The sequence below is a fragment of the Dermacentor variabilis genome, chromosome 4 (assembly GCF_050947875.1).
Source record: "Dermacentor variabilis isolate Ectoservices chromosome 4, ASM5094787v1, whole genome shotgun sequence".
In the NCBI taxonomy this organism is placed as follows: Eukaryota; Metazoa; Arthropoda; class Arachnida; order Ixodida; family Ixodidae; genus Dermacentor; species Dermacentor variabilis.
The window spans coordinates 14,125,010-14,137,048 of record NC_134571.1 but is presented as its reverse complement, the minus strand read 5'-3'; the positions used below and the strand labels follow the sequence as shown (position 1 = coordinate 14,137,048).

Genomic DNA, 12,039 nt, shown 5'->3' with positions numbered 1-12,039 from the left:
ACCATGGTCAATTCTAGCAAAAAAAAAGCCTCACTGAGTGTACTGGAGATATCAATCAGGCAGCCTGCGGGTACAGGCTGCCTGAATGTACATAGGAACTATATTCATGCCCACACAGAGTTCTGCACGTCACTTCGTTTGAAACCTAGACACCATGCATGCTCTTTGTAGAGCAGCAGCAGCAAAGAATGCCCTATAAAAAGAAAAAAAAAAGGGGGGGGGGAGCACACCAGACCAGAGGCCACATGTACAAGAAGCCCCACATCACAAGACACCCCAAAGACTACAAATTTGGTGCCTTTTAGAGAACTGAAGAGAAGGTGAAACTTTGAGAGACGTTTTCTCAAAACTGTTTTTCTGCCTTTCTGCTCGATTGCTGGAGCTGATTTCTTTATTACCGTTTAACATATTTTGACTATGTCTTTTTTGTCACATTCCTTGGGCTGCAGTACAGGTCGTGACATTCTCTCTTTCTTATTTTGACCCTTTGTAAGTTTACGATATGGCTATTCGTCAACCCTGAAAGTGTGCTGGATGTGAAGGTAACATAAAATGTGGCACTCCAAAAAATTTGTGTTGCAAAAAAAAAGCAAGAATGTCACGACCTTTAGCACGCATTTAGCTATGCAGTCAATACTTAACAAGCCTTCTATCACGTTTTTTAAGTTCCCCAGGCTCTCCAGAAAGTAAGAGGGAGAAAAATTCTGCTCAGCAAAATTGAATAAAATGTTCTCAAGATATCACTCTGAAACTTTTATGGAAGCATCAGGGAGACATTGTAGACATTTGTGCCAATTTTCATCAAAATCCATGAAGAAATAAGGAAGTTGATCTTCAAAGCCACGTCCCCCCTTGTTAAAGAGTTCACAGAAACTATGCGTTCAATTGCTAGCAGAGGCTTCTTTGTAACTGGTGACACCGATGACTAGCGAGCAAGGCCTAGCGTCTTAACCGGTGGCAGTTAGTGCATGCACTCGAGAGAACGGCGCACTGTTTGAGGCTTTCCGGCCCTTATGTAACGGGCGCGAAAAAGGACCGTAGTAATAAGATAAGCAACTCTGTGAAACTTTCCTTTGTTACAGATGGGTGCAGGTGTTACGGTAAACTTTCCTAAGCGGAGCATCATGCTCGGCTCGTTGACCTTGTTGGCAGCCGCCGATTGCTTGAGCCAGTAGGCCTAACTCCCGGTTGTTGAAGCAGCAGCCGACTGCGCTTGTGATAAAAATGTTGGTAGTCACAAAGTATTTATATTCGTGAACATTTTAGCATCTGGACAATTATGCCGAGGTTAAGCGAACATAGAGTTGGTTCTTTCTATACTCTGTCGGCACCAAAGAGCAAACCAGGTGAGCCACCTTGCACTGTGATCGCTGCGCATGGCCAGCCTGCAACAGCAAGCGTAGTCACTCAGCGACGCATCGGCAGTGTGTTTTGATGACATACTCTCCGCTCATTGTTGAAGGAGTGCATGTCGCTCGCACCAGTCTTGTGCTGGCATCAGCAGTCTCCAAATACAGCGGAAGCTCGGTGATACAAATCTCAAGGGGCAGCGAAAATATTCGTATCACCCGAAAATTCGTATCACCAAAAAAACGAGAAAAAATATGTTTTAGACCAGAGGCCCACGTACAAGAAATTTTTTCCATGAAAAGAAGTGCAGGATGTCTGCTTGCATCTTGCACCAGACATTAGACATGATGGCTGACCTGCTTGCACCAGGTCAGCCATCAAAGAACTTTGGAAAGAAAAGAACTGAGCAGTTGTGTTTTCGCGCACAGTCTCTGATGCAACCACACGCCGCAGAATGTCAAGTGCGTGCATTGTTTCTGCTGCCGTCGGCAGCTGATCATCGCAGCTGTTGTAGTTATCTTCGTAATCACTGCTCGCGACCTCAACTTGCTATGTGTCCACATCATCCACAGTGTCTGCAGCACTTTGCAGACCGCAAGTTACAAAGTCGTCATCCTAGGTCATGAATTCGTTGGCAGAACAGTCCACACCAAGTAGGTCCCAATTTTTAATCTGGACCAAATCTGGGTCTTGTGAAGAGGTCGCCACACTGTATTTGAGAATGCCACACTTTCTGAAACAGTTGGCAATTGTCATAGGCAACACACAATGCTAAGCCATTACAATAAAGTGTAGGGCATCCAGAAGATTGATCTGCAGGTTTGTGTCCTTGCGGTCAATTTTCTCCAGGAGACATCACACCAACAAGCTTTTATAATGATGCTTGACATTCTTGATAATGCCAGCATCAAGCAGCTGCAAATGACTGGTGGCATTTGCTGGCAAAAATACAACTGTCACGCTCTACAGCATCATCTCTTTTGGGTGTGCTGGGCATTGATCTAAAATCAAATCAGTCTTCCTGTTTTGACTAGACATCTTCCTATCTGGGTAGGTAGCAAACTCCAAAAACAATCACGAAATCATCCACGCTTTTTTGTTAGCTTTACAGATGCAACGTAACTGCCTGTCTACCTTGAAGCATCGCGGCTTCTGTGATGTGCCTATGACTTAGAACGACAGAAAGCTGAGCTAGTTGGTAAGGATTCATTATGCAAAAAGAAGGTGAGGCGCACAGACAGGACACAAGAGTAGAGAAGTGGACAAGTAGTAGTAGAAGTAGTCAGCGTTCGTGTTGTCCACTTCTCTACTCTTGTGTCCTGACTGCACGCCTCACCTCTTTCTTGCATAATGCCTATGACTGTCAGCTGCATCTTTACCGATCCGTCGGCATTGCAGCAGAACAGCACAGTCACGCACAGCTTGCTCTTCTGCCCACCCTGGAAGACTTCACATTTAAATTGCAGACTCTTCTCAGGCTGCAGGTTGTAAAAAAGTCCAGCCTCGTCCACGTTGAAAATGTCTTGAGCTTCCTAGCCCTAAATAAACGCTGGCAATGTTGCTTCCATCCAATCCTCAACAGCAGAGGCGTCGACATTCTTAGCTTCGCCGCAGACGGTCTTGTAGGCAAGGCCATGCCTGACTTTAAACCTGTGCATCCATCCTCCGGAGGCCTGAAAATCTTCTACGACGAGCATCTTTTTCACATACGACTTTACCATCTGTGCTGATGCCAGCTGCTGTCACTTCTTTAAAACACGTCAGAATAAGTTCTTCCAACTTGACATGATGGCAAGATTTAGCCTCCTTTTTGTTGATGCCAAAGCGCTGCACATTGAGCATGATTTGGTCGTACTGACTAACAAGGGTTCATAGAGTAGATGACACTAGGCTTAACTCCTTGGCCAGGTCTGCACACTTTTTCTTCGGTTCTTTATCCACTTTCTTCAAAATTTCTAGTTTTTCATTAAAAAAGAGTGCCTTCCACTTCCACGACATTGTACCTTTTGAGGCTGACATGGCTCTTGAGGATTGATACTTGTGAACAGACGCACTCACATAAACAGACACGCACACACAAGCGGCCCACCACCACCGCCACCACCAGGGTTTCTGGTTGGCTGCTCCGTAGAGTGAACGGGCCAATCCGCAGCGGTATATCCGCTGTGTACAAGCGAAATGGCGAGAGTACTCAACGTTAGAAACGAGGGGGAATGCTTGATTGCTACGACGGCCATGGTTTATATAAAAAATACTATAAAGAAAGCTAGAGGCACCAGAGCTGCAGCCAGCGGGAGCAAAAGGGACAGCAAGAAGGTAGGTAGAGGGAAATAAAAGATGAGAGTGTCAGGGAGAACGAACAGGCATAGAGGGAGTGAAATGCTCTGTTCATTCAGAGTAGCACCTCACCCGCCGCTATTGTAAACACGCCAAGAGAAGCAATACCGTCAGTGGAGGAGGACTGATTGCTTTCGAAGCCATGCACATGCATGACCACAATGAAAATCCCGACCCATCTGGCCTCCTGCCCACTCCACCGTCAGCTGCTCGCTGCTCACGTATTCGTGTCACCCGCACCGGAGTGATAAATGTGTACGGATGACCCGAATTTTTTTACCTTATATACAATGTACTTTTACCGGAAATTTCGAAAATTCGTATATTCGTATCAGCCGAATTCATATCACCGAGATTCCACTGTATCATCATCATCAGCAGCAGCAGCTTGGTTACGCCCACTGCAGGGCAAAGGCCTCTCCCATACTTCTCCAACTACCCCGGTCATGTACTAATTGTGGCTGTGTCGTCCCTGCAAACTTCTTAATCTCATCCGCCCACCTAACTTTCTGCCGCCCCCTGCTACGCTTCCCTTCCCTTAGAATCCAGTCCGTAACACTTAATGACCATTGGTTATCTTCCCTCCTCATTACATGTCCTGCCCATGCCCCATTTCCTTTTTTTGCTTTCAACTAAAATGTCATTAGCTCGCGTTTGTTCCCTCACCCAATCTGCTATTTTCTTATCCCTTAACGTTTCACCCACCATACTTCTTTCCATAGCTTGTTGCATCGTCCTCAATTTAAGTAGAACCCTTTTCGTAAGCCTCCAGGTTTCTGCCCCATACGTGAGTACTGGTAAGACACATCTGGGGGGGGGTTATATACTTTTCTCTTGAGGGATAGTGGCAACCTGCTAATCATGATTTGAGAATGCCTGCCAAACACACCCCAGCCCATTCTTATTCTTCTGATTATTTCAGTCTCATGATCCGGATCCGTGGTCACTACCTGCCCTAAGTAGATGTATTCCCTTACCGCTTCCAGTGCCTCGCCACCTATCGTAACCTGCTGTTCTCTTCCGAGACTGTTAAACATTACTTTAGTTTTCTGCAGATTAATTTTTAAACCCACCCTTCTGCTTTGCCTCTCCAGGTCAGTGAGCATGCATTGCAATTGGTCCCCTGAGTTACTAAGGTATTCTCCATTAACTCTTATCCCCAATTCTTCCCAATCCAGGTCTCTGAATACCTCCTGTAAGCACGCTGTGAATAGCATTGGAGAGATCGTATCTCCCTGCCTGACGCCTTTCTTTATTGGGATTTTGTTGTTTTCTTTATAGAGGACTACAATTGCTGTGGAGCCGCTATAGATATCTTTCAGTATTTTTACATACGGCTCGTCTACACCCTGGTTCCGTAATGCCTCCATGACTGCTGAGGTTTTGACAGAATCAAACGCTTTCTCGCAATCAATGGAAGCTATATATAAGAGTTGGTTATATTCCGCATATTTTTCTATCACCTGATTGATAGTGTGAATTTGGCCTATTGTTGAGTAGCCTTTACGGAATCCTGCCTGGTCCTTTGGTTGACAGAAGTCTAAGGTGTTCCTGATTCTATTTGCGGTTACCTTAGTAAATACTGTGTAGGCAACGGACAGTAAGCTGATCGCTCTATAGTTTTTCAAGTCTTTGGCGTCCCCTTTCTTATGGATTAGGATTATGTTAGCGTTCTTCCAAGATTCCGGTACGCTTGAGGTCATGAGGTATTGTGTATATAGGGTGGCCAGTCTTTCTAGAACAATGTTCCCACCATCCTTCAACAAATCTGCTGTTACCTGATCCTCCCCAGCTGCCTTCCCCCTTTGCATAGCTCCCAAGGCATTCTTTACTTCTTCCGGCGTTACTTGTGGCATTTCAAATTCCTCTAGACTATTCTCTCTCATATTATCATCGCGGGTGCTACTGGTACTGTATAAACCTCTATAGAACTCCTCAGCCACTTGAACTATCTCATCCATATTAGTAATGATATTGCCCGCTGTGTCTCTTAACGCATACATCTGATTCTTGCCAATTCCTAGTTTCTTCTTCACTGCTTTTAGGCTTCCTCCGTTCCTGAGAGCATGTTCAATTCTATCCATATTATACTTCCTTATGTCAGCTGTCTTACGCTTGTTGATTAACTTTGAAAGTTCTGCGAGTTCTATTCTAGCTGTAGGGTTAGAGGCTTTCATACATTGGCGTTTCTTGATCAGATCTTTCGTCTCCTGCTATAGCTTACTGGTATCCTGTCTAACGGAGTTACCACCAACTTCTATTGCACACTCCTTAATGATGCCCACAAGATTGTCGTTCATTGCTTCAGCACTAAGGTCCTCTTCCTGAGTTAAAGCCGAATACCGGTTCTGTAGCTTGATCTGGAATTCCTCTATTTTCCCTCTTACCGCTAACTCATTGATCGGCTTCTTATGTACCAGTTTCTTCCGTCCCCTCCTCAAGTCTAGGCTAATTCGAGTTCTTACCATCCTGTGGTCACTACAGCGCACCTTGCCGAGCACGTGCACATCTTGTATGATGCCAGGGTTAGCGCAGAGTATGAGGACTATTTCATTTCTAGTCTCGCCATTTGGGATCCTCCATGTCCACTTTCGGTTATCCCACTTGCGGAAGAAGGTATTCATTATCCTCATATTATTCTGTTCCGCAAAGTCTACTAATAACTCTCCCCTGCTATTCCTAGTGCCTATGCCATATTCCCCCACTGACTTGTCTCCAGCCTGCTTCTTGCCTACCTTGGCATTGAAGTCGCCCATCCGTATTGTGTATTTTGTTTTGACTTTACCCATCGCCGATTCCACGTCTTCATAGAAGCTTTTGACTTGCTGGTCATCATGACTGGATGTAGGGGCGTAGACCTGTACAACCTTCAATTTGTACCTCTTATTAAGTTTCACTACAAGACCTGCCACCCTCTCGTTAATGCTATAGAATTCCTGTATGTTACCAGCTATATTCTTATTAATCAGGAATCCGACTCCTAGTTCTCTTCTCTCCGCTAAGCCCCGGTAGCACAGGACGTGCCCACTTTTTAGCACTGTATATGCTTCTTTTGGCCTCCTAACTTCACTGAGCCCTATTATATCCCATTTACTGCCCTCTAATTCCTCCAATAGCACTGCTAGACTCGCCTCACTAGATAACGTTCTAGCGTTAAACGTTGCCAGGTTCAGATTCCAATGGCGGCCTGCCCGGATCCAGGGATTCTTAGCACCCTCTGCTGCGTCACGGGTCTGACTGCTGCTGTGGTCAGTTGCTTCGCATCTGCTGGGGACTGAGGGCCGGGGTTTGATTGTTGTATTCATATAGGAGGTTATGGCCAAGTACTGCACGAGGGTGGCCAATCCTGCTCTGGTGAGGGAGTGCGTTACCAGTTCTGGTCACCGGGATCAGGCCGCAATCCAGGCCTGTTTATGCAATTTCATCAACATGCGGATTTTTTTCTTTTCTCTTTTTTTTTTATATACGGTGGAAAATTGTGCAGCACCAGAATTCGAACCATGGTCCTCTTGCGCGCAAGGCAGATGCTCTACCTCTGTGCCACCGCTGCATCATGTTCGGCTTGGTGCAGTGGTAAGATGCTCGGTCCACTGTATATGATATCTTTAACATAATCTTCCTTCAGTGCCGAGCCTCAATGCACCTGGCAAACAGTGGCAGTTTTAGAATGCAGATAGTGCCACACACGATCAGTTTAATGGTACGCATATAGAGCATTCTGAGGTCCCCTGTCATGTACGAAAACGGGAGCGGAGTGACTGCTTCTTCAATTATTTTTGCCACAGTGAAGAACACATGTGGCTGCCGCGGCAGAGGGCAGGCAGAAGCCAGGAAAAGAAATCCACTTTCTAACCACATACTCTTGCATGCAGAGCGCTGCAGCTTCGTCTGTTGTGCGACAGGTAGCGCTCACTATTTTGCAAACCGAAATGCAGCCATAATGAAACACAGAACGCTATGGAGATACAATAGGTATGGGGTGCTCCGGGGTATGTAGAAAGGTGTAATGGTTCTAGGACTTACATTTGGAAATGTGGTTGCTCGCTTGAAATCAGGGGTACAATCTGGACTCGATGGCAACCAAAGGTCAGTGGGATGGCTCGCATTGGGCGCTCACGGGAAGTCTGCAAATGAAGCTGTGTAGGGTGACATGGGCTGAACAAGTTTTGAAGTGGGGGAAGCTCACAGTAAAATTGATTATGGAGAACGACTGAGAAATGTGGAAGAAAGTAAATGGACTGGGAGAGTGTTCAGGTATTTGTACAGAAAAAATATTGATTCACAGTGGAGGAAAAGAACTAGGAAGCTTACCAGCAAGTATGTGGCCTGTAGGGTGAGCAACACGACAACAAAGAACGACAAGTGGAAAGTCAGGCTGAAATAATCTCATGGGTGGTGGCAATGGAAAAGAAACTTGCCATGAGCAACTACTTAAAAAAAAAAAGGAAATCAGGGAAGAAATAATTTATAACTCAGAGGGAAGCTCATTACTTTTCGAAGCGAGATCAGGATGCCTTAAAACATGCACTTATAAAGCATGATGTAAGAAGGAAGAAGAAGCACGCGCTTGCTGTGGTAAAGCTAGGGAAACGATGAAGCATGTTTTATTAGAATGTGAAAATATCTGCCCAGCAGTCCATTTAGGCACCACTGGACTCCCAAAGCCCTTGGGTTCAGTGAGAGTAGGGGAAAAGCAAACATGTCTGCAGTAGCGTTTAGTATGAGGCGATTGGAAGATTGGTGGAAGTAGAGAAACAACAAAAAAACGGAGACATACAAAAACAAAGTTCACAATAGGGGGTCAGAAAATTTGGTTATCGGAATTCATTGTGCGTTTTTTTTTCTTCTTAACTTAGGCAAGACGTTAGGCAATATAATAACAAGAGCTTGGTGCCACAACCCACCACCCCATTCCAAAGGGGACTCTCATAGCATCCGTCCATTCATCGAAGAGCGAAACAGGCTGGTACGTCAGTGTCACATCACGGACTTCAAAGTTTTTTTGTTCTTTTTAGCCATTATAGCTCAGTAAAGGTTTTTGAAACTTGCACCTATACCGGTGAAATGTTAACCATGCTCGAGCAGACACCATCAAAATCCATGATGTCATGACAGGCTGGTGCGGGAACTTCGTGTGTCGTCACCCGTCTCTCATTGTTGCAGCTTTCCTGACTTAACAAGCATTTGCGAGTATTGTAGAATGATAATGTACTAATACAACTAAAATTTTTTTTTCTTTTTAGTGTCCCTTTAAACAAATAAATTTTAACTTCTGCTCTGTTTGTTCTCAAATTTCGAAACACTATATATTTCGGTTCGTATTGTTAAATATAGAACTTACCATGGTCGCAATTGTGTGGTCAATTCACGAAGAAAAGAACAAAAAAAAAGAACACCTGTGCTGTATGAACAGGAGTCAGCTAATGGAACAGGAGTCAGCTAATTCATACATCGTCAATTCGCCGCTGTTAGCTATGGCGCTGACTCAACCTTTGCCAGTTTTCGAGAGTAAGCTTTGTATTGAAAGGTATCTGTATAGCGCAACAAAACAAGGACACAAGAAGAAACTAAGACGAAGACAAGCGTAAACTATCGACAACGAAAATTTACTTCCGGGATCGGTCATACTTATACCCCTAAACAACCATGTGCACACTATGATATCAACCATGAGGATGCACTTACGTACATTACGGTATGAAAACAATCTAAAACCGATACAACAGGAAAACACAAGACAAACTAGAAAATCTAAATGAAATATGGGAAATATAGTTCAGCTTTTATGCCATCCGCAAATAATCCAACTCTTTTGCGGACAATGACAGTGGCGGTTTGCTGATGCGTTGGTCAGCAGCCGAGAGGGTCTGCTCCGTTTCTATTATTAGTCTTACACATTCGCACTTATCCCTATATATAATAGTGGTAGTATCTTCTAGAAGTGGGCGACATGGCTGACATGGACACATGGTTTTTTGGCAGTATAAGTATGACCGATCCCAGAAGTAAAATTTTCGTTGCTGATAGTTAGCGCTTGTGTTCATCTTCATTTCTTCTTGTGTCCTTGTTTTGTTGCACTATACAGATAACTTGCAATGATGACTAACCAACAAGTCTATATTGCCACCCTCGTTGTAAGCTTCGCCTCAATACAAAAGTGTTACGAGGTGAACCATACGCAAAGTATTGCGGTGAAGCTTAACAAGTGTGCTAAGAGGCAATTGTCATGGCCCAGTATGTATTCCTTAACTGCACAAGCGTGCACCCACCATCTCCTGTCCCAGTATGAGCACCGATATGCCTAACAAATGTACTGGCAGGCCTTCAGAGCTTCTTCGGATGTGCCTGTTGTGATTTGGGCCCTTCAGGGCAGTAAAAGACAAGTTAATTTTTTCGAACTACCCGATTTTTCGTATGTTTTCATGGCCCTGATGGAATCAGAAAAATCGGATGTTGACTGTACTACTGACCAAGAGGATGCTTCACATGGTCCGTGGAGTGAACGTGCAGCGTAAGGAGGACGAGAACAGAAAGGATCGACACATTGAGGAATTAACAGGAAAGGAATTCATATGCCACCGCTTCTTTGAAGGAGCTTGAGCTCAAAAAACAAAGTGTTGGCTGATGCCGAGGTGCAAGTGTTCCTCATCCAAACCAAAATAAACTTTTTAAAGCAATGAAAGGCAACACTGAGGCATTGTGCGCAGGCTGAGAGTATGTCAGGGCAGTTGAGGTTGACTTTCCAGCTGCTGGGAGAGAATCTCACTCGTGACAGAGTTCTGGCCTCATACCAATGAGCTTGCTATCAGTTGATACAAATAGCTCAGATTCGAAAATATTTGCTTCTGTATGCATCTCTTTCTATTCGTATTTGAAAATGTTCAACTCGATTTCAATGTACCTTACCATGTTTTCCGAAGCTATTTGATTTGCTGTGCGTTTTACTAACCGCTCCCTTCTGTTTTCTTTTTGAATAAAATAAACACTACTCCTTACTTTTCAAATTGGATTAAGTTGCTTTTTTAATTTTTAACAACCTTACTGGAGAGTGACAGCATCGGGTGACATTGTGTCAGCCATCTTGACATAAAACAAAGTTCTGTGTCACTCGGGGAATTTTGCAAAGGCACTCAGGGAAAACCTGGAAAACTCAGAGAATTTGGAAATGTCAACTTGGTAGACACCCTACACTTTGTGTAACACTGCAGAGATGGTTCCAGATGGAGTGGCCCATTGATCACTGAAGAGCGATGCCACATGTGAAGTTCCTTTTGCTAAAAGTTGAAATGCTCAACAGCAGCGAATGGCATTCGAGGCAGTAAATTAATGGAATACTTCTGTAGCGGCTTCTACATAATTTTTATTTTACACCTTCACTTGGCCAGTAAACTAAAAAATTTATTTGTTGTGACACTCAACATGGCAAGCTTTCATTCTACCCTTGACTACATTCTAGTGCATGGTTTTCTTCAATGCTTACAGGAGGCCACTGAGGAGACCATTCGCTTCTACCTAGAGCAGGTCGACCGGTGCCTGACCTGCTTCATGGCGGACATGGAGGAAACCCATAGGCAGCGCTCTTTTTCCACGCTTCTGTCCCGACTTGCCAACTTCCTCTTTGGGAGGCGTGGTATGGCAATAAGCGAGCCGGTGGATGACATGCAACCTAGGTTTGGGGCCTCCCTTCGGCACCGAAAGAAGCGGGCGCTGGTTATTGATGGTCGCACACTAAGCTACATCCTCGAACACTCTGTGGATCAGTTGTTCCTTCGTCTGGCGCAGCAGTGCAGCGTGGTGCTGTGCTGCCGGGCCACACCCCTACAAAAGGTGGGCAGCATGTTGCTAGGCTAGAGAAGTTCATGCATATGATATTGGAGTACATTGTGATTCTCTACCATGGAGTGGTTCGGAGATGACTGTCTCCCAATATTCAGAACAGGAGATTCAGGTTAGAGTGGTCACAGCATGACGAAAAATGGGATAGTTGTGTTCATTAACCTCGTAATGCACTGTGTTCTACTGATAACCACAGAAGGACGCCGTAGAACACACGTGTGTCGCCGTCCAGGTCTGGTGTGTCTTTCTCTGGTTATCGGTGGTACTGAGTGCATTACAATATGAATAGAGTGGTCATGTTTGCTGCCCATGATTCATAGTACCAGTAGACGCCAAATTAATGCCAGTCAGGTCATTTATTAACTAATGTTTGGTTATCTACATTGTAATTAGTTACTTAGGGCCCATGTTTCAATTGCAATATCGAAGCCACTGAATAGGATTCCTAAGACTTGCACAAGTATGAGTATCCATCCTTGAAATGCATTAGCATTCTTCTTAGCATTTTTTCACAAA

The 12,039-nt window shown here is 44.6% G+C and overlaps 1 protein-coding gene across 2 annotated transcripts in view; it reads left to right on the top strand.

Moving 5' to 3' along the window:
* LOC142578692 (phospholipid-transporting ATPase VA-like) overlaps nt 1-12,039 on the top strand; it is a 212,322-nt gene that overhangs the window by 184,302 nt on the left and 15,981 nt on the right. For both annotated transcript variants that reach the window (XM_075688181.1, XM_075688180.1), the window contains exon 16: nt 11,170-11,514. In XM_075688181.1, the coding sequence (XP_075544296.1) occupies nt 11,170-11,514 (345 nt within the window). The remainder of the gene's footprint in view (nt 1-11,169; nt 11,515-12,039) is intronic.